General features: G+C 38.8%; 2 protein-coding genes across 4 annotated transcripts in view; both read right to left on the reverse strand.

Moving 5' to 3' along the window:
* LOC133616559 (small conductance calcium-activated potassium channel protein 3-like) overlaps positions 1 to 6,555 on the reverse strand; it is a 29,479-nt gene extending 22,924 nt beyond the window's left edge. For 2 of the 3 annotated variants that reach the window (XM_061975969.1, XM_061975972.2), the window contains exons 1-2: positions 5,854 to 6,555; positions 2,491 to 3,507 (exon numbers count right to left, since the gene is read on the reverse strand). In XM_061975969.1, coding sequence (XP_061831953.1) covers positions 2,491 to 3,492 — 1,002 coding nt within the window. In that variant the 5' untranslated portion in view covers positions 3,493 to 3,507; positions 5,854 to 6,555. The remainder of the gene's footprint in view (positions 1 to 2,490; positions 3,508 to 5,853) is intronic. The other variant, XM_061975970.1, reaches the window with a different exon arrangement.
* A 3,387-nt stretch (positions 6,556 to 9,942) lies between these two features.
* ccdc124 (coiled-coil domain containing 124) lies at positions 9,943 to 22,111 on the reverse strand. Its single transcript, XM_061975968.1, has 5 exons — positions 22,019 to 22,111; positions 20,351 to 20,528; positions 17,715 to 17,907; positions 17,526 to 17,631; positions 9,943 to 10,682 (listed from the first exon to the last, which is right to left on the reverse strand). The coding sequence occupies exons 2-5, from the start codon at positions 20,507 to 20,509 to the stop codon at positions 10,478 to 10,480; spliced, it is 663 nt and encodes a 220-aa protein (XP_061831952.1). The 5' UTR covers positions 20,510 to 20,528; positions 22,019 to 22,111; the 3' UTR covers positions 9,943 to 10,477.
* Between the last annotated feature and the right edge of the window lie 1,357 nt (positions 22,112 to 23,468).

The raw sequence follows: 23,468 nt of genomic DNA on the forward strand, positions 1-23,468 counted from the left end.
CTTGACGTCACTTTCAACCTGAGAAATAACAGCTACCAACCATTCACGAAACCCAACACAACACTCCAATACGTGCACCATGACAGCAACCACCCACCCACCACCACGAAAAGAATACCTACCGATGCTGTCATCTAGCAAAGCTGAATTTGACCAAGCAACCCCCCCGTACCAAAAAGCCCTTGATGAAAGCGGATACAATTTCACCCTCACCTATGAACCCACGCCAGGAAACCAGCCAAAAAAGAACAGAAAACGAAACGACATCATCTGGTACAACCCCCCATACAGCAAAAACGTCTCAACTAACATTGGACACAAATTCCTCAATCTGATCGACAAACACTTTCCCAAAGACAACACCCTAAGAAAAGTATTCAACAAGAACAACATTAAATTGAGCTACAGCTGCATGAACAATATACGACAAATCATCTCAAACCACAACAAAACAATTGCAAATGAGCCGTCGGCCCCCAGACAGAGCGACTCCAAAACCAACAAAGACTGTAACTGTCGAAAGAAACCTGATTGCCCTCTCAACGGGGGATGCTTACAAGCATCAGTTGTCTACCAATCTAAGGTAATACGCAAGGACATTAACACATCCGACACATATGTAGGATTAACCGAGGGAGAATTCAAAACCAGATGGAACAATCACAAGGCTTCTTTCAGGAACAAAAACCTGCGAAATACCACAGAACTCATCAAACACATTTGGGACCTCAAAGACAATAATGTTGAATATTCAATAACGTGGCAAATTCTTGCATCCAGCACACCTTACAATAGTGGTAATAAAAGATGCAACCTATGCTTGAAAGAGAAATTGTTTATTATTTACCGTCCAGACCTGTCATCCCTCAACAAGCGCAGCGAAATTGTAACAACATGCCGCCATAGACGGAAACACCTCCTAGGTAACACATGAGCCAATCACCACGCCCCTAGGCCAGCCTGTACCCACCCACTCTGTGCCCTATATAAACCATGGTATGTGAATGCTCCCATTAAAATCTCCTGATGATTGAGGGTACCCCCCCTCATGAAACAGGCCTGTAGAGATGAAATAGTCTTGTGATTTTTTTCCCACACATACATATATATATACATATATATATATATATATATGTATATATATATATATATTTTCTACCGCTTATTCCCTTTGGGGTCGCATATATATATATATATATATATATATATATATATATATATATATATATATATATATATATATATATATATATATATATATATATATATATATGCGACCCCAAAGGGAATAAGCGGTAGAAAATGGATGGATGGATGGATGGATATATATATATATATATATATATATATATATATATATATATATATATATATATATATATATATATATATATATATATATATCCATCCATCCATTTTCTACCGCTTATTCCCTTTGGGGTCGCATATATATATATATATATATATATATATATATATAAATAATATATAAATAAATAAATAAGAGCTCCCTATATGAATAAATAAGAGCTCCCTGGAAAAATGACAGCCTGCTAACCTTCAAACAAAACAATCATATCACATAGGGAACACATGCAATGGCCGTTTTTGCCCCAAGGGGTACACAAGGGTTAATCTGTGTATAACTGTGCAAGTGTACATGATTAATGCAAGTATTGCTTGTGAATAATCACAAGTTAAATCGTTACTTTTGACAGCCCTAATTGTTATGCCAGAAAAGTGTTGATTTTGGGCCTACTAAGCACAAAATCCCAACAAAAGTCTAATTTAAATATAACTTACTGTACCTGACTTTGTCATGGTCTCGTTCCCTCCTTTGCTAAGTCGTGGTGGTCAAGTTCACACAAGTCTTTTATTTATATCTGCCATGTTATATATAACTGCCCGAGATCATTTTCATTGCATTTTAGCGGTTTAATGGAAGTTTAACTCATTTATGCTCATCAAGGCTCTAACAATTATGCTCAAGTTTTTCTGGTGTCATCTGGTAGTTAATTGGCGCAATTACATCAACAACTAAATGTTCTTGTTTTTTGATCAACAAAGAATGAGATTAATTTGGTGTTAATGGAAAAATCATAGTAATATACCAGTCCATACCATATACCAGTCTGTTAAAAATAGTAGTTATAATGGGACTCAATGTGACCGAAAGAGTTCTTAAGAGAAAGTGTGTGTACTTTATTGTTGTATCCTACTCTACCAACATTGCAATCAAAAACACAATCCAATTTTATTATTCAAAAAAACTCCCTAGGAAAATTTCAGACCGCTAACCTTCAAACTGAACAGTCATATCACATGTAATGCCTATTTTGCACAATGGTTAATCTGCGTTTATAGATGATTAAAGTGATAATTTTTTGGGATTAGTCACTCATTACATTTGACAGACTTACTTATTATGCCAGACGTGTGTGGATTTTGGGCCCAACAACTTTCAAACTTACATATCAAAATATACATTACCTGACTTTGTCGTGGTCTTGTTGCCTCCTCCGCTAAGTCGTGGTGATCCAGTGAGGTATAGTGACCGGTAGAGGACGACTGGACAGTGTTGTTAGCAGCTGGCGTAGACGACCTCTTGACACGTACCGTCCTGGTAGGATAGATGGATGAGAGATGGCGACACTTGAAAATGGAGGACGAATCTCCATGCGACCTCCAGGTGTCATCGCCGCTGACAGAACTGCGTCCGTGTTGCTTTTCCCGATGCTTGGCGGCGTCTCTCCAGGTGGGCTGCCCAATAACGGCGGTCTGCGAGTGTTGGGGGAGCGTCTCAGGACAATCACTGGTGTACAGCGGGATGTTGAACAAGTTGGAATTGGTGTCTTTGAGATGATTGCAAGCTTGTTGTGCAAAAAAGCTCCCGTGTGAATGGTTTTGGGCAACATTCAAGCTTTGATTTGTATCATGCGGGAAAACCTGGCTGCTTGCGGAGAAGAACTGCGACTTGGGTGCAGAGGAAATGTTCGTTTTGTGCGAGAGACAACCATGGCCTGAAGTGTGATTTGACTGTGGTTGAAAGATTGACGCTCCCGATTGATCGGGACAGGAACACGCACATGTGTCATTAAGGTTTGGATGCCCCGTGACGCCACTTGACGAATCACCCCCTTCGTTGCTAACCTGGCCACAAAGCAGCAGCCAGTCTTGATTACTCAGCTGTGATATTGTCATGTTGTCAGTCTGCAGCTGGGACATCATCTCACCACAAACCTTTGGGGACGGAATGACGCCATTGGATGTTTCATGGGGTGCTGAAGGAGCACAGCACAGACTTGTCTCCTGCGTTGGCGACGTCGCTTCCATGAGGCTTCCAGAGTATCTTTCATGCACCCTCTCTGGACTTTTGGTCGGGGGCGAGGGACCTCTTGAAGAGCAACGCTCACGGTCGCCATCACGGAACAACTGACCTGTGCTGTCCAGGCGGCGGGTGGCATTGGTGGGTTTAACCAAAATCAACCTCATGGCATCTCTGCACGGCTGAAACACAATAGCACGTTTTGTCTTTTTCACATTCTAGTAGCGCCTTTAACACATCACAGCATGCAAAAAAATCATATCAAATGTCCATGTTTCATTTGTTTTTGAGTCAAAATCAAAAAGGTCAAAACGCAAGTCATCCAACAGGTACATTTTTCCTAAGAACTCTTCACACAAACTCCACAATGAGCCTTTTTTAATACGCAACAAATAAGAACTAAAATGACAGATGAAGAACAAAAATCTGGAAAAAATACAAATAAAATAAAATATATATATATTCCTAAAAATTAGTGAGTCGACTGAATAGTGTGCTCGCTGGCAAAATTCACTTCAAAATACACCCTGATAAAACTAATACCAAATTTCGCGCAGTAAAATGACGAGCATTCAAATAAAACATTTGAAAAAATGTTCCTGTATGACATTATGACAACAAAATTGCACTTGTGTCCAAATATTGGGGTCTTTTTAAAGTTGATTTAATTTATGCAGGCGTGTAATAATCTGAGATCAATCATGATTAATCTAAATTTCAAAGTGTGATTAATCAGATTTAAAATAAATAATTGACAGGATATACATTTATCTATAGTTATTATAAACTTTATTTATATCATATTTTGATCTATAGTTATAAACTTTCCCCCTTTGGGGAAATTTTTTTCCCACCCTCCCTGCCCCTACAAATTGAAAACGATTCAAAATCTGATATTATTTATGTATTTATTCGTACAAACCACTCTTTTTTCAGTTGCTGGCACCAGCACCAACATACCACCGAGCTGAAGACTTGTGTAATGTTTTCTCACGCCCCCACAACACCTTATTGTTCGTGACCTGTGATACCACTGATTTTCTTTCCCATCCGATACTGAGTAAATTTAGACTGCGATACCGGTCTGATACTTTGTGAAACTATACCTAATATGTCTGCCAAAATTAAAAAAGTTGTGTGTTTGCAAATAATAATGTAGTTATCTAAAAAGACAACAGTAAAAATGTAAGAAAAAAGGGCATCAAATTGGAATGTAATGAGAAGAGCTGACATTTTTAAAGTAATCGAGAGGGACAAGCGGTAGAAAATGGATGGATAATCAATACTAATATACTTAGTCACCTATGACAACGTTTTGTCTTTAAATATATATCCGTTAATAGCATTTTTAGAAAAATAATAAAATATCAAAATGGCCCCCACATACTTGACTTTAGGATGCGGTCCTTGGTGGAAAAAGTTTAGAAACCCCTGATCTAAAATATTAGAATCTCTCAAAATAAAAATAAAAATTATTTAAACAAAGTTTAGGTAGTTAATAAAAAATACAATAACACTATCTTATTAATTAATTTGAAAAATTACAACGTGTGACTGAACATTAATATTGTTGTATAGACAGAATTTTTTACACACTAGTTTATGCAGTTACACAACCATATTATTAGTACTATTTTTATTCTATTCTTACATTGGAAAATAACAGTAAAAATGTAAGAAAAAAAGAGGACAAAAACTTGGTATGTATGAGAAAGGGTTAAAACATTCTAACAATTAATAATATACTTAGTCACCTATAATACAGAGCTAACACAAAGTGCTGTCTTTAATCTGTTTTTCGCATTTAAAAAATTATATATATATATATATATATCTCAATACGGCCCTTGCATACTTTGACTTTTTAGTTTGCGGCCCTTGGTGAAAAAATTTTGGACACCTCTGAACTAAAGCATCCGATATTTGGATTTAACAAACGATATTAGAGCATAAAGACCTGGTATGGATATTTCAGTATCGTTTCGCATATCCCTACTTATTGTCCACTATTTGAGAAGCACTGTTTTAAATAAATAAAATGAATACATAATTTATTTCCTGAAGCAAAACTGAAATTGGAAAAAAAAGTGAAACTGTTAAAAGTAGGCTTTTGTAAAGTGCAAATAATAAATGTGTAGCAAACCGTTATTTAAGGCACTCAACTTGCCGAGCAGGGTGTTAACACATTTTGACAAAAACAGATGTGACCCCTTTAATTTTGTTTGTACACTAAACACAGAAATCAAAAAAGGCTGACATAATAATTGTACAGGTCCATCAGTTTACTTTATTAGAAAAAAAGAAATATAGAATGATTTATTATAGAACATATTTTAATTAACTTTGACAGACTTCAAAATAAAGAAAAATAGTCACCTTGCAAATAAATTGATATTAAAAAGTATACACTGGCTTTAAATAGTTGCAATAAAACCCAAGTTTCACAACTGAGGATATATCTGTTTTTACAGTACAGTTTTTGAAATATCATAACCCATCAAAATGAAAAATCCACAGGTGATCCTTACCGTCTATTTGTTCTTTTCCTCCGGAGTTGTAGAAGAAGGTTCCCGCTTGAGGTACTCCAGAAGCAGAGTGCCAAGAAGAGGCGAGGGAGTGGGTGCTTCCTCCTCCTGTCTGCAGACTTGATAAAAGGTACTTTGGAGATGCTCTCCTTTGAAAATAGTGATTAGAATTCAGTCTGAAGAAAAGAAAAGGGAGTGGGGAGTGGGGGGGGGGATTGGCAGCTGGCCTGGTCATGCAAATAGGTGGCAGTGGGAGGGAACAGGGGTCAGGTTAGGATGCAAACAACGGCGTGACACATCAGACAGTTGAAGAACAAGATCACAGATATCGGCCAGGACTGGATCCACTGATCCCCACAGAGGACCCGCTTGCTTTCAATGTAAAACGGGGCAAATAAAAGATCAGTTGCGCTTTGTCATTGATGCTCCGCGGTTCAAAAGGCCTCTTATCTGCTCCGACACAAGAGCACGGCTGCACCAAAGTGTCCAATGTTAAATCGGCTTCGAATAAATCAGGGCAGTGAGAACAAGGCCCCTTCAGATGTCTTAAAAATAACAAAAAAATGTTGGAGCATCAATAAATCCCTGAATAAAACTGTGACACCAGATGTTTTCATTCTGTTTCCTTTTGACAAACGACAACAACAACTAAAAACATGGAAAGCAAATGAACTTTTATGAGTGCTGAATACTTGCCAAATATACAGGTAAAAGCCAGTATATTAGAATATTTTGAAAAACTTGATTTATTTCAGTAATTGCATTCAAAAGGTGTAACTTGTACATTATATTTATTCATTGCACACAGACTGATGCATTCAAATGTTTATTTCATTTAATTTTGATGATTTGAAGTGGCAACAAATGAAAATCCAAAATTCCGTGTGTCACAAAATTAGAATATTACTTAAGGCTAATACAAAAAAGGGATTTTTAGAAATGTTGGCCAACTGAAAAGTATGAAAATGAAAAATATGAGCATGTACAATACTCAATACTTGGTTGGAGCTCCTTTTGCCTCAATTACCGGTACTGCGTTAATGCGGCATGGCATGGAGTCGAAGAGTTTCTGGCACTGCTCAGGTGTTATGAGAGCCCAGGTTGCTCTGATAGTGGCCTTCAACTCTTCTGCGTTTTTGGGTCTGGCATTCTGCATCTTCCTTTTCACAATACCCCACAGATTTTCTATGGGGCTAAGGTCAGGGGAGTTGGCGGGCCAATTTAGAACAGAAATACCATGGTCCGTAAACCAGGCACGAGTAGATTTTGCGCTGTGTGCAGGCGCCAAGTCCTGTTGGAACTTGAAATCTCCATCTCCATAGAGCAGGTCAGCAGCAGGAAGCATGAAGTGCTCTAAAACTTGCTGGTAGAAGGCTGCGTTGACCCTGGATCTCAGGAAACAGAGTGGACCGATACCAGCAGATGACATGGCACCCCAAACCATCACTGATGGTGGAAACTTTACACTAGACTTCAGGCAACGTGGATCCTGTGCCTCTCCTGTCTTCCTCCAGACTCTGGGACCTCGATTTCCAAAGGAAATGCAAAATTTGCATGGTTGGGTGATGGTTTGGGGTGCCATGTCATCTGCTGGTGTCGGTCCACTCTATTTCCTGAGATCCAGGGTCAACGCAGCCGTCTACCAGCAAGTTTTAGAGCACTTCATGCTTCCTGCTGCTGACCTGCTCTATGGAGATGGAGATTTCAAGTTCCAACAGGACTTGGCGCCTGCACACAGCGCAAAATCTACCCGTGCCTGGTTTACGGACCGTGGTATTTCTGTTCTAAATTGGCCCGCCAACTCCCCTGACCTTAGCCCCATAGAAAATCTGTGGGGTATTGTGAAAAGGAAGATGCAGAATGCCAGACCCAAAAACGCAGAAGAGTTGAAGGCCACTATCAGAGCAACCTGGGCTCTCATAACACCTGAGCAGTGCCAGAAACTCATCGACTCCATGCCACGCCGCATTAACGCAGTAATTGAGGCAAAAGGAGCTCCAACCAAGTATTGAGTATTGTACATGCTCATATTTTTCATTTTCATACTTTTCAGTTGGCCAACATTTCTAAAAATCCCTTTTTTGTATTAGCCTTAAGTAATATTCTAATTTTGTGACACACGGAATTTTGGATTTTCATTTGTTGCCACTTCAAATCATCAAAATTAAATGAAATAAACATTTGAATGCATCAGTCTGTGTGCAATGAATAAATATAATGTACAAGTTACACCTTTTGAATGCAATTACTGAAATAAATCAAGTTTTTCAAAATATTCTAATTTACAGGCTTTTACCTGTAGTGCTAAGGTAGCAACACTGATCCCTCCTGCTATGTCTTCTTATTCTCTGGCAGACTAGGCGCATGTTGAGAAGCAGAGTTACGATACCATCTACTGTACAGAGTAAAGGCTGAAATACGCTCATGCATCACGTAACTCGCATCCCCATGACGGAGCCTTTATTTGTTTGTAGAGGCAGTGTTTTCCTGAGTGAGCAACCACAACTCTTGTTTGCTAGCTATTAGCTTCCTGTGTGTAGTAGTTGTAGTAAACAATGGCGACTGAAGCAACACCAAAATTGCTGTTAGATCTGGAACTAATTATTTTAAAACAATGGTCATCTTATATTGTGTATTTTATTACGAAATTGGAGGAGAAAACGCGTGCGATGGTGGGCTGTGCGACCCGTAAACAAGTCGAGGTCAAACATGAAAACCCTGAAATGATGTACGAAAAAAAAACGACCTATCACAGCTTCGCGTCACCGGTGATGCAAAGCTATAATTTTTTGGAGGTGCACGTAAAGGGCCAGCCAGATCAGCCACGCAAGCTCTATTCACAGACAGTTATAATGTGTTTATGAGCAAGGGGTTTAACAAATAGTGGCAAGTCTATTAGTGGCTGTCCAACATAAATAAATGAATGTATGGAAGACAAAAATATCTGAAATAAACAAGGAAGACCCCGAAAGGGACAAACGGTAGAAAATGGATGGATAGATAATATTAGTTTTTTTTGGATAAAAACAATTTAACATGAAATAAGCATAATAATCTGCTGACAGAACAATACATAGGCCTTGCTAAAATGTTCACAATTATATTGTATTCTGTGAAGTTTTTTTATTTTTATTGTTCTGTTGGGAGATTATTTGAAAACATGGTAAGTAAATTGGCCCAACGTCAAAGGTGCTCACTGAAAAAACAGTAATACGTCAATGTAACTTTGTTAAGCTTACCTATGAAGGTTCTCATTAAGCTTATTAACATAAATTCAACCATTTTATTTGTCTAATAATGTGTTTAGCCAGCTTAGCAGTACTCACTGTCAACCACTTGGCATGAAGCAAAGCAACAAAGCCTGAAAGTCTGCTGCCTCAGCAGCCTTGAGTAAAAGTTGCTGTGCTGTAGAAAAACAAAAAAATAATAAAAATGTGAGCAGCAGCAACACTGTCGTGGAACAGATGAAATAAAACACATTCAGGAAAAAAACAACATTTCATTTAAATATATACCGTATTTTTCGGAGTATAAGTCGCTCCGGAGTATAAGTCGCACCTGCCGAAAATGCATAATAAAGAAGGAAAAAAACATATATAAGTCGTACTGGACTAAAAGTCGCATTTTTGGGGGAAATTTATTTGATAAAAGCCAACACCAAGAATAGACATTTGAAAGGCAATTTAAAATAAATAAAGAATAGTGAACAGGATGAATAAGTGTACATTATATGACGCATAAATAACCAACTGAAAACGTGCCTGGTATGTTAACGTAACATATTATGGTAAGAGTCATTCAAATAACTATAACATATAGAACATGCTATACGTTTACCAAACAATCTGTCACTCCTAATCGCTAAATCCCATGAAATCTTATACGTCTAGTCTCTTACGTGAATGAGCTAAATAATATTTGATATTTTACGGTAATGTGTTCATAACTTCACACATAAGTCGCTCCTGAGTATAAGTCGCACCCCCGGCCAAACTATGAAAAAAACTGCGACTTATAGTCCGAAAAATACGGTACATATATTAAAAGTTGGCTGCAAAGGGAACATGAAAAGAATACGATTTTTCAATCAAGTTCACTTGCACCATTACATATTCCATTTAATGAGAGATTAAATCATTGGTAGCTAAGGCAGGGTGTCCACAGCACCTCAAATGTCCCCATCCACGTGTCTCCTAATTTCTAAGGACAATAAGAATAAAACAAAAAATCACGGCAAACTAATCACTAATGGCCACACAGTCTGTTGGAGGAGATAAGCTAAATTCAGCCACTCTGACACGTGGTCAAGAACTCAAGAATGACCGTGTGTCTGAAATATGCTCAGAACAAATGGACCTCACCTTTAAACTGAATGAAGAACTTAGAATGGGGAATTCTCATCGCATGCCTAAATTTAATAAGTTAGTAAGGAAACATCTGAAATCCAACCGTGTCCAACAATGACGTCATTTAGCGTGTCAGATGAAGACATGCCCTGTTAGAGAGCAGAGTCTTCTAGAAGAAACAATTATTATGATGTTCCCTGTAGCAACACAATTTAGGATGAATGAGGACTCCAATGTGCGAGGGACAGTTTTCAATAGAATCTAAGTGTCAGGTGGTGCCTTCACTTGGAGTTGTAAACGGCAAACTTTTGATTCAGGGGGTTTTCGGGAGCCTTTGTCCACTCTTTCTTCAGCTGCTGCTTCAGCTGAGACAATCTCATGTTGGGGTTTTCCATCTTTAATCGAGGCATGTTGGTTTCCTCGTAGGCAGTGAAAGCGGCTTTCAACCTGCGCTCAGGGTGGCGGTCCAGGTCCTCAGGCACCACGCTGAAAGACAGGAGCATTGGAACATCAAACATGCTTTGTGGCCACGCCAGTCTGAAGGGTGTACTCATACAGTCATCGAGTACACGCAGACATGCGTTGTGGACTCCAAAAATTTGAGACAGAAAGGCGTCATTTCTATGAATACAAATCTGTTCATGTCTACAGTATATAAACAAACTCATCAAGTCCTGGTCTACAGCATTTGTCTTGTTACGAAAAAGTGTCAACTTTAAGTTGACGTCAACATACATAGTCGATTTGGTGCAAACAGTCTCCAGCTAACTTAATACATACAGTACGTTTTGGCTCTGCCCATCCCTGTGCAGTTATTGGACATCATTTTTAATAATTTGTCTTTGGTAATTGGGGAAATAATTGAAACCAATCCTCTAAGTCAGTGGTCCCCAACCACCGGTCTCGGGGACCGGCAACGGTCCATGACGCATTTGCTACCGGGCCGCACAGAAACATTAAGTAATTTTTAAACTACCGCATTTTCTACGACTTAACTTTCGCCTGTCTCACTAAACACACCAATAGCTTGTTTATAGATGATTATTACAAATCATGATAGGAAGTCACCATTTGTTATAGTACATGGCACAATGCACATTAATGTACATATAAAATGTTAACGTGCCAAATTTTAGCCTATGGCTAATTTCCATTTGCAGTTCCCAGCAGGGTCATTGTATATAGCAAGGGTTCTTAACCTTTTTGACCTTGGTGCCCAACTTTTCCTCTACAGAGGGGTCTGGGGACAACTCAAATATTAACACTGAATGAGTAATCTTATTCTTGATTTTATTAAGAACATATTTCTAACCTAATTACAGTTTACTACCTTGTCAATTGATATAAAAGCAGGTGTCAATCACAAAGATTATAATTAATTTAACAAATAAACCTTGGGCTCAGGTCAGGCTGATTAGAAAAATAAATACTAATCAAACAATATGTATTATGTTGTGCAAAAATAAATAAGTTAAATTAATAATAAATATTTTTCTTAACTAAACTGTCAATAAAATTAAATTGCCAATGAAAATACAGCTTCACCACTTTAGTCATATTGTTTGCGCTTAAGAAATTTCTCTACGACATTTGCGCCAGACTTCTTTTGTTTGTTTTATATTGTCATTACTGCCACAAGTGGTGGAAAAGTGTATTACAACTAAGTACTGCAGCAGCCTATACGGACCACAGCTGAAAAACAGATATATTACATTCTAGGGGGCGCTCGCAGCCCAACAATGGTTAAGAAACACTGGTATATAGTATATGCCATCAACGTGCCGGGGACCATCTCTTTTCGCAAAGAAACACGCCCAGGGCTCCCACGACTTAAGCGTTATGAGTTGATTTTTCATGCTCATTTTTTAGCTGTTTTTTTCTGCCACACGTGGAAAGCCAGTCCGTGAAAATACCGCATACATTAAACTAGTCCCTGGTGGAAAAAAGGTTGAGGACCCCTGCTAAGTGGACTATTCGATGTAGCCCCTCTGTCATCTTCTCTCAGCAAATCCCCCCAAAATCTGGTGGCATTCACTACTTTGTTCGCTAGAATAATTATTGTGCTTAATTGGAAAGGTGCAGCCCTTCCCTGCCACACCCACTGGATCAGAGATATTCTTTATTTCTTTAGATTGGAGAAAATTAGGCTGACATTAAATGGTTCTGTAAAATTTCAAGAAGTATGGGGTTCTTTCTTAAAATATGTAAAGGAGATCCCCAGTTTGGCCCCAATTGAGACGTGGTGGAATTGTGGATGATTGATGAGCCTTTTGTTTGCTTTTGTGTACTGCTGCATCATGTTGTGGGCATTAAGAAGGGCAGTTGTCTGTGGCTTTATATCAATATTTTCCTGTGCTTATTTGACTGATTTTTTTTTCGGGTGGGTGGAAAAAAGAACATTTGATTTGTACTGTATTATATTTATGTTAAGTGTGTGTCAAAAAGTTCAATAAACAAATGTTTAAAAGAAAAACATACATTATCGACCATTTGTGTTGCCAAAATTTTTTAGACCCAAGGTGGTTAAATCACGTCCCATTTATGTCGACAGGCTACAAAAGAATAAACTCCTCAAATCTCAGTACACCATGTTTATTCCTAAATAATAAAAACTGCCCACTTTAAGTTGATGTTAACATACATGGTCGCCCGCTTGTGTTGACAAAATTCGAGACCCAAATGGGGTCATTTCTAAGAAAGAATGTTCTGTTTATGTCGACAGTATATCGACATGGTCATCTAGTCCCGTCCCACCTTGTTCTTCTTTCAAATGAAAAGTGAACGCTTTAAGTCGACACACACCAGCATAGTCGATCGCTTGAATCAACAAAAATTTGAGACACAGCATTTTGTTTAGGTCTACAAAATGTCTACAGTATATCAACAAACTCATCAAGTCCTGGTCCACTGCATTTGTCTTGTGACTAAGAAGTGCAATGTCAAAGAAGACAACATATGTAGTCAATCGCTTGCGTTGACAAAAAATTGAGACCAGAGGGAGTTATTTCCATGAAAAAACGTCCCCTTTATGTCGACAGTCTACAAAATACCAACAAACTCATCAAGTCCCTGTGCACCATGCTTTTTCTATTACTAAACAATGTCCACTTTTAAGTTAACGTCAACATACACGGTCGCCCCCGCTTGTGTCGAGAATTTTTATAAGACCCAAGGGAGTTTAAAAAAATGTCCCATTTATGGCGACAGGCTACAAAATATCAACAACCTCATCAAGTCTCAGCCCACCAAGTTTCTTCTTAACACTAAAAACTGCCCACTTTGAGTCGACATTGATACATGTCCCCCCGCTTGTGTTGACATAAAATTTGAGACCAAATTGGGGTTATTTCTATGAAAGAATGTTCTGTTTACGTCGACAGTATATAAACAAAGTCATCAAGTCCCAGTCCACCTTGTTCTTCATGAAAAGGCTACAGTATATCAATAAACTTATCAAGTCCTGGTCCACCGCATTTTTCTTGTGACTAAGAAGTGCATGCTCCAAGTCTATGTTGACATACGTAGTCAACAGCCTGTGTTGACAAAAAATTGAGACCTACACGTGTTATTTCCCTGAAAAAACGCCCCACTTATGTCGACAGTCTACAAAATACCAACAAACTCATCAAGTTTGCAGCGTGTTTTTCCTGGTACTAAACCATGTCCACCTTAAGTTGACATCAACATACATAGTCACCTGCTTTCGCTGAAAACATGTTATGTTGACAGTCAACAAAATACCAACACACATTAAGTCCCTGTCCACAATGCTCCTTCTTAAATATTAAAAACTGCCCACTTTAAGACGATCTACATCAGGGTTTCACGTAAACTGCCAGGATACTTGTGGCGGTGGGGGCATGGTTATGGGAGTGGTCACCATCAACTAATTTGCAATGATATTTTTTCTTTAAAAAGGCTCAAAAATGTATACATACATTTAAAAACTAATCTGTTATTACTAATTAGTATTAACAAATATATTATCAGTTTGCCGTATTTGAAGATTTTGCTGCTTATTGTACAGTGTACTTTGTTGGGATTTGTGTCTAGAGACTTATAAAGAGTTTTTCATTAAAAACAACTAGCAACAAATCTAGCATTTTCTTCTGGTATTATTATAGAATGTAGTCGTGTTTGGAGATCAATGTGTCTGACGAAAGAAGCAAGCTGCAGTGAGCTTGACGTCACACTTGCTTCGTGCTGTTGCTCAAGTTGGACTCTCTCCGCAAAAGCCGCCACTCTCCTCTTAATATTTGCACATTTTGTAGATGGCTGTCCGCGGGTATATCTGTGATATGTTAAAATTACATCAACGTTGCAGACATGCTGACAACGCTCCAGATAATGGTGTGCGTTTTGTTTACATTCGGGTTCGGCAGCATGTTTTTGGATAATCAAAGTATTTTTTTCGGTACATCACTTGTCAATAGTGTGCAAATAATAGGCTATATACATATATAAATTCATACTGTAACGACCAGCTGGTCTGCTGGTCGGGTAATGTTTAATATTTGTGTGTTTTGGATTTGAGGTCAGTTTTTCCCATGTTTGCGAACACAGGTGATTGGCGGAGAATGAGGATGTGCTGTTGTGTGTACGGGGAAGCGCGGAAGCACAAAGACGAAAGTGTTTGCACGGGGGGTCAAACCTGTTGGAACTGTACTGTTTGTTATTATAAGACTGATAATAAAAGTTAAATATAGCGTTGAACTTTGTGTCATTTCTTCTGGAGACTACAAAACATTATATCACTTTAATTTGTTTAAAAAAAACAACAACCTTATTTTCTAGGTGTGATGGTCATGAAAAAGCTGTGGTGAAGTACCACATTCAATTACATTAAGGGGTAACCCTTAGTCGCCCGCTTGTGTTGACATGAAATTTGAGACCCAAATGGGGTTATTTCTATGAAAGAATCCCGGTCTACCGTGTTCTTCTTTCAAATGAAAAGTGCATGCTTTAATGTACACATACATAGTCAATCGCTCGAGTCAACAAACAATTAGAGATACAGCATTCCGTTGAGGTTTACAAAATGTCTACAGCAGGAGTGCCCATCAGGTCAACAGCAAGCTCCCGGTTGATCGTGGAGGGTGTGTCATTTGCTCGCCAGCCAGGCATTAAAAAAATAGACGTAAAAATTTGCAATCATCAATCTTCACTATGACGTCACTTTCGCCACTTGATTGACGCTCACGGCACCCGAGGATCTTGTGAGATGAAGCTGGCTGCTGTGAGTTCAGTATTAGGAAAAAACTACAGGCAGGAAGGCGAGAAACACTTTTTATTTTAACAGACTCTGCCCCGGTATCTGCTGTCAAAAGTCTAAAGACAGACCGCACAGTTCCTGTTGCCAAAATAAAAGTGCAGCTCCATTCTGCCTGTGCTAACAAAATAAGACTCTCAGAAAGCTAGCGCACCAAAGCCAGCAAGCTACGGAGTTTGCCGTCAATCCATTTCTTGTGAAGTGTATACAAACGAGTATGGAAGCTGGACAAATAAGATGCCAAAAACCAAACAAGTCTACAAAACATCTAAAGTAGTGGTTCTCAAACTATTTTAAACCAAGTACCACCTTAGAAAAAATGGGCTTATCAAGTACCAACATAACGACCGACATTAAAATACAGTACCGTAGTAGGGCTAAGTATTCATTAAAAACATGGCAGATGTTTTATTTAACAAGTTTATTTAGTATTTTTGGCCACTGTAACATTACACACGGAACAGTAACACTGTGTTTGAATACAGAAAAAATAAAACACTGTATCGTATTTTTCGGAGTATAAGTCGCACCGGCCGAAAATGCATAATAGAGAAGGAAAAAAACATATATAAGTCGCACTGGAGTATAAGTCGCATTTTTTGGGAAAATGTATTTGATAAAACCCAACACCAAGAATAGACATTTGCAAGGCAATTTAAAATAAATAAAGAATAGTGAACAACAGGCTGAATAAGTGTACGTTATATGAAGCATAAATAACCAACTGAGAACGTGCCTGGTATGTTAACGTAACATATCATAATAGTAAGAGTCATTCAAATAACTATAACATATAGAACATTTACCAAACAATCTGTCACTCCTAATCGCTAAATCCCATGAAATCTTAGGCGTCTAGTCTCTTACGTGAATGAGCTAAATAATATTATTTGATATTTTACAGTAATGTGTTAATAATTTCACAAATAAGTCGCTCCTGAGTATAAGTCGCACCCCCGGCCAAACTATGAAAAAAACTGTGACTTATAGTCCGAAAAATACGGTACTTAAATAATGAATCAAATAAAATTAATTGCACATAAAAGGTAAATAAACATTGTACTTAAATAATACTAAAATAGAGTTGGGTTGAGTGATAGAAATGATGGCGTAAGATGGTTCTGTTTGTGTCTTAATTGTTTATTTTGGCGTCGACTATGGCCTAAAGTTGTCGGATTGTAACGACTTCCGTTCTGTATAATAAACCTTTAATAACGGCTCGATTCACATCATTACAATATTTGATTAAGTGATTCTTTGGCATAACATACCAAAGTTTGAGAATCACTGGTCTAAAGTATTTCAAGGATCACTTTAAGTCGTGGTCTACTGCGTTCGTCTTGTTACTAAAAAACGCATGGATAGCGGGTAACTAGAGAGAGAAAATAGGACAGAGGGGTTTGGCAACACTTCATTTTATACAGCACTGATCTCGGCATAATTCGAAAGAATGTTAGCGCGGTTCCCTTGTGGTATAAAAGCAATCCACTCTCGATCCACTCCAACTGACAAATTCACTTATTAGGCAAGACCCTAAACTGGTGATTGTGTAGATCTTCATTCATGCTCAAGCAGCACATCTTTTCAGCATGCTTGTCTAGCTCCCGGTGTACTCTTGCTTGCTAGACTGTCTTTTCCATTATTCACATTATCAACAAGCAACTATTTTTGGGTTGTGTTTCAGTGCTATTTCATTCACTACGCCCACCTTCTTCCTGTTTACACTTGCCGCCACCGCTGACCAATTGGAGAAGAGAGGAATGTGACAAGGCTTGCTGTGACGCATGTTGGTACACAATCGTACAAATGACTCAGTTGAACTGGGAGTGACCTCAATCTGCTCGAACTGACAAATAAAGCCATTAAGTTTGGACCCGAAAAATATGTTGTCATACAAACGTCTTATTTTTTACTATGTGACAGAGGTAGTAAACTTGAACATTTTAAAGCTATTATCTAGACGATTATTGAAGTTATTAATAAAATGACAATTTTGCAGTAATCTCTCATGCTGTTTACATCCACTGATCAATAAAACATTTAGAGGGAATGATTGGTACCTGAGCACTGCAATGGCATCCTCTATCGTTCTTGCTTCTGCCGTTCCTTCCTCTAAGACAATTCTGTTCACATTTTCTTCCAGCGGAGTCTCTAGATGGCTCTTTTCTGGAAGTCATCATTTGAAATTGTTTGGTTATTAAAGTGTGTATCATCTCTGACTTTAATAACAACGTCGTCTTGGTGCTTACCTTGTGGTTTAAGCTCCCGAGGCTGCGGCACATTATGAATGACCTCCTCAATCTGGGCTCGAGTCACTTTTCCACCTGTACTTGCGCCCTCCTTCTGGGCTTTGCCTTTAATTCTGGCATTCTCCTCATCCAGAAGTCGCTGAGTTTCCTTCTTTCTTTCTAACATCTCCATCCTCCTCTTCTCCTTGTCGTCCTTGAAAAGGTAGAAGACTTCTAACTCACCGGTCCTGCTTCTTTAAAAGTGGTTTATCTAACCATTTACACAATACAGAGACTATGTAAAGTATTTGGCAATGTGGTTCGAGGGACGGAACAGCTGACAAGAACAGAAACTCAAACAGAAACATACAAAACTACTGAAAAAGCAGCACTGCACTGATCATGAGAGAAGTACACAGTTGAACCGATTTACGAGCCCCTGAATTTGCAAACTTTTCAAATGACAAACTTATAGATCGAGCTAAATTTGCCTCCATGTGAGATTCATGTCTCTGTGTATAAATGCTTCATTCAGTCATTCATTTCTATAACGCCTGCAGGCAAAAAGCGGGGCGCAGTAATGATGAGGAGGCGCAGCCTTACACGTCACTTGCTGCGCAGGAAGCACACGCTAGTCCAGACCTGGGAAAATGGCACATTATTTTCTCTCAATGTGGCCCCAGAGTCAAAATAATTGCCCAGGTCTGCACTAGTCACTGTCAGTCATAGTCAGTGCTGCAACGTGTCTTTATTTTCCCCCCATTTACCTACTTTTGTCTATTTTGCTAGCTCAACATGGGTCCAAAAAGCCAACAAACCAGCTTGGAAAGAAGGACGGATTCGCTGTGGACTAAAAAAAACTATTTTCGGTGTACAAATCCTGTTCAAGAAATTTATGTTTCAATGCATTTCCACACATCATTTATAATTCACTACTCTGCATTAAATACAATCAAGTAAAAAGGCGGATTGGGTCAGACACTTAAAGCCGTCTTACTGGGGCTCTTTTCAGCTATAAGTGCTCTGCAAGTCTCTCCATTTTATTTATTTCTCATGAAATGTTGAGACGTTTATACAAACCCCAAAACCAGTGAAGTTGGCACGTTGTGTAAATCCTGAATAAAAACAGAATACAATGATTTGCAAATCCTTTTCAACCTATATTCAATTGAATAGACTGCAAAGACAAGACATTTAACCTTCGAACTGGTAAACTTTGTTATGTTTTGCAAATATTGGCTCATTTGGAATTTAATGCCTGCAACATGTTTCAAAAAAGCTGGCACAGGTGGCAAAAAAGACTGAGGAATGCTCATCAAACACTTATTTGGAACATCCCACAGGTGAACAGGCTAGTTGGGAACAGGTGGTTGAAATGATTGGGTATAAAAGCAGCTTCCATTAAATGCTCCGTCATTCACAAACAAGGATGGGGCGAGGGTCACCACTTTGTGAACAAATGCGTTTAAGAACAACATTTCTCAACAAGCTATTGCAAGAAATTTAGGGATTTCACCATCTACGGTCCGTAACATCATTAAAAGGTTCAGAGAATCTGGCGGTACTGCATCAAAAACCGACATCAGTGTGTAAAGGATATCACCACATGGGCTCAGGAACACATCAGAAAACCCCTGTCAGTAACAACAGGTAGTCGCTACATCTCTAAGTGCAAGTTAAAACTGTACTATGCAAAGCCAAAGCCATTTATCAACAACACCCAGAAACGCCGCCGGCTTCGCTTGGCCCGAGCTCATCTAAGATGGACTGATGCAAAGTGGAAAAGTGTTCTGTGGTCTGACAAGTCCACATTTCCAAATTGTTTTTGGAGACTGTGGATGTCCAAAGAGGACAAGAACCATCCGGTCTGTTATAGGCACAAAGTTCAAAAGCCAACATCTCTGATAGTATGAGGGGGAGGGGGGGTGTATTAGTGCACAAGCCATGGGTAACTTACACATCTGTGAAGGCACCATTAATGCTGAAAGGTACATACAGGTTTTGGAGAGACATATGTTGCCATCCAAGCAATGTGTTTTTCATGGATGCCTCTGCTTATTTCAGCAAGACAATGCCAAGCCACATTCTGCATGTGCTACAAAAGCGTGGCTTTGTAGTAAAAGAGTGCGGGTACTAGACTGGCCTGCCTGTAGTCCAGACCTGTTTCCCATTGAAAATATGTGGCGCATTATGAAGCGTAAAATAAGCCAACGGAGACCCCGGACTGTTGAAAAACTTAAGCTGTACATCAAGCAAGAATGGGAAAGAATTCCACCTGAAAATCTTAAAAAATTGGTCTCCTCAGTTCCCAAACGTTTACCGAGTGTTGTTAAAAGGAAAGGCGATTTAAGACAGTGGTAAAAATGCCCGTGTGCCAACTTTTTTGCAATGTGTTGCTACCATTATATTCGAAGTTAATGATCATTTGCAAAAATAAATTTAGTTTCTCAGTTTGAACATTAAATATCTTGTCTTTGCAGTCTATTCAATTGAATATAGGTTGAAAAGGATTTGCAAATCATTGTCTTCTGTTTTTATTTACCGTACCATTTACACAACATGCCAACTTCACTGGTTTTGGTAGTTCATTATTAAGTACAGCTGATCCATGGAATTGCATTGAAGCTAAGATAGAACAATTGATAGACGGTGCCTACCTTTCTCTGCTCTTTTTTGAGTACATGTTTGTCAGTTTCCTGCCACAGGGCATCATCTTCCTCCTGCTTCTTGCGGGCGTCAGCAACTGCCTTGGCCTCCGCCTTGCGGGCTCTGGCTGTGACCGCCTTGGAGTTCTCACCCTGGAACTTCTTTGGCATCCCAGCAGCCGCTGTTCCGCTGACAAGACAGGGGAAATAACTTCATCATTAGACACAGTGGGACATCTTCCACCAGATTGATGCAACCACTTTAAAAAACATGTTTTTCAAACTAATTTTTCTTTGTCTGTTCTTGCATCTTGAGCAATTGCATTGTAAACTACTACCGTTCAGCTCCCTGTCAGAAAACAGCAAGTTGTGCAAAACGTACTGAATAGTTAAGTTTAGAGATGTCCGATAATATTGGACTGCCGATATTATCGGCCGATAAATGCTTTAAAATGTAATATCGGAAATTATTGGTATCGGTTTGAAAAAGTAAAATGTATGACTTTTTAAAACGCTGCTGTATGGAGTGGTACACGGACGTAGGGATAAGTACAGAGCAGTTGTGTCTCCCAGTCATACTTGCCAACCCTCCCGATTTTCCCGGGGGACTCCCGAATTTCAGTGCCCTTCCCGAAAATCTCCCGGGGCAACCATTCTCCCGATTTCCACCCAGACAACAAGAATTGCGGGCGTGCCTTAAAGGAACTGCCTTTGAGTGCCGGCCCAGTCACATAATATCTACAGCTTTTCACACACACAATTGAATGCAAGGCATACTCGGTCAAAAGCCATACAGGTCACATTGAGGGTGGCCGTATAAACAACTTTAACACTGTTACAAATATGCGCCACACTGTGAACCCACACCAAACAAGAATGTCAAACACATTTCGGGAGAACATCCGCACCGTAACACATCATAAACACAACAGAACAAATACCCAGAACCCCTTGCAGCACTAACTCTTCCGGATTGCTACAATGTACACCCACCGCTGCACTTTGTGACTTCAATAATAAATATGGCAGTCACATGTTGGCTTTTTTTCCCCATAACTTGAGTTGATTTATTTTGGAAAACTTTGTTACATTGTTTAATGCATCATAACAAAATTAGGCATAATAATGTGTTAATTCCACGACTGTGTGTATCGGTATCGGTTGATATCAGAATCGGTAGTTAAGAGTTGGACAATATCGGACATCTCCAGTTAAGTTTTTTTTTTTTAATAATTCACTTGTAAAAGGTTATAGGGCATTTAGGCTCATTCTGAAATTTTAAACGAAATAGTCCTTATTTATTGAGAGTAGTGTATACATACCTACACAACAATACAGATTATTTCCAACATTTGAAAGTGGTTAAATGGTCAAATGTACAAATAGGGTGAGCAAAAAAACATAAAACTATATTAGTACATAGTTTCACAATACAACCATCATACGTACAAATTAACAAACAGATAAGCTTACGAGTAAAATTAAAATATAAATAAATGATTTCCTTTCATTTCGAAAGCAGTTCTGCATACATGGACTAGCTCCGGCTAGCGGGTGCTAGCCAAATAAACATGACTCGTTGCTCATAAACTAAACTGTCCATCCAATTAGCTGTAGGCCCCTCTCAATTTAGAAAACACTGAAATAAATATAATTTTGGAGGCAGTATTGTATAAATACCAGTTTTAGTAGAAATTCAGGTCGTAAATAGACGGCAGCGCCCTGACACCGCCTCCTTTCAAGTAGTGGCGCACTCTGATGACGTCAAGAACTACCCTGCTCTACTTAACCTGTCATTCTATTAACTATTTGAATCGCGTATGAGGATACTCAACATTTTTGATATTCGTTCATTTTAACTACAAATGTTACACACATTAGATAATACCTAATTGTTTATAATTATGTACGATGGTGTTTTTGGCAATGCAAGCGCGTAAAAGAAAATAACTAAGCATCTTACCTTGTTTAGAATGACACACATAGTCGGCGGTCATTCGCTAACCTGATAATAATAATGCCTACCAGCAAAGTCATATTATATTAATAATTAGTGTTTATCTTAACTTGATTAAACACGGGACGCTGAAAATTGACGTCACCTACTAGCGCTGAGTCGTTCGCGAAAGATCTGGCTTTTAAGAGTCGACCATCCATCCATCCATTCATTTTCCTACCGCTTTTCCCTTTTTGGGGTCACGGAGCCTATCTCAGCTGCATTCGGGTGGAAGGCGGGGTACTTCCTGGAAAAGTCGCCATCTCATCACAGGGCCAACACAGATAGACAGACAACATTCACACTCACATTCACACACTAGGGCCAATTTAGTGCATTCTTGCCAACCCTCTCGAATTTTCCGGGAGACTCCCGAAATTCAGCGCATCTCCCGAAAACCTCCCGTGACAAATATTCTCCCGAAAATCTCCCGATTTTCAGCCGGAGCTGGAGGCCACGCCCCCTCCAGCTCCATGCGGACCTGAGTGAGGACAGCCTTTTATCACAACGGGAGGACAACAGGGTGACAAGAACAAAATCATCCAGACTAGAGACAAATTGTATTATTATGTTTATCTTACCTAAAAATAAATATATTTATTAATTTAAAAAAAATAAATAAATAAATAAATACATTTTTACTATATTTTGCTAAAAACATCTAAATTAATTGTATTTTTTCTGACTCCTTATTACATCCAGCCATAGATTTAAAATAAACATATTTGAAATAATTAATTTTAAATTATCATAATAATTCATTTAAAATGACCATATTTCATTATTAAAATAATTGCTTGTTTATCAACAACTTTAGCATGATTTAGTGTTGCCAATCAACCTATCCCCAGGTGCATGTCTTTGGAGGTGGGAGGAAGCCGGAGTACCCGGAGGGAACCCACGCAGTCACAGGGGAGAACATGCAAACTCCACACAGAAATATCCCGAGCCTGGGATTGAACCCAGGACTGCTCAGGACCTTCGTATTGTGAGGCACATGCACTAACCTCTGTCCACCGTGCTGCCGTAACAGAGTTTATTTGTACTTAAATAATTTTGACATGTTCAGGCATATAGACTGCACTTTTAAAACCCTTATTAGGTGCTGCTACTGCTGCTACACTAACCCCTGTT

Source organism: Nerophis lumbriciformis, linkage group LG14, assembly GCF_033978685.3.
Source record: "Nerophis lumbriciformis linkage group LG14, RoL_Nlum_v2.1, whole genome shotgun sequence".
In the NCBI taxonomy this organism is placed as follows: Eukaryota; Metazoa; Chordata; class Actinopteri; order Syngnathiformes; family Syngnathidae; genus Nerophis; species Nerophis lumbriciformis.

What these genes read in the sequence shown, in the direction of transcription:
- ccdc124 (XM_061975968.1), bottom strand. Translation starts at nt 20,509, where the DNA reads ATGCCAAAGAAGTTCCAGGGTGAGAACTCCAAGGCGGTCACAGCCAGA. An exon ending in TCAAAAAAGAGCAGAGAAAG is followed by an intron (nt 17,908 to 20,350) that starts GTAGGCACCGTC and finishes TACCTTTTCAAG; the next exon opens with GACGACAAGGAGAAGAGGAG. An exon ending in TCGGGAGCTTAAACCACAAG is followed by an intron (nt 17,632 to 17,714) that starts GTAAGCACCAAG and finishes GATGACTTCCAG; the next exon opens with AAAAGAGCCATCTAGAGACT.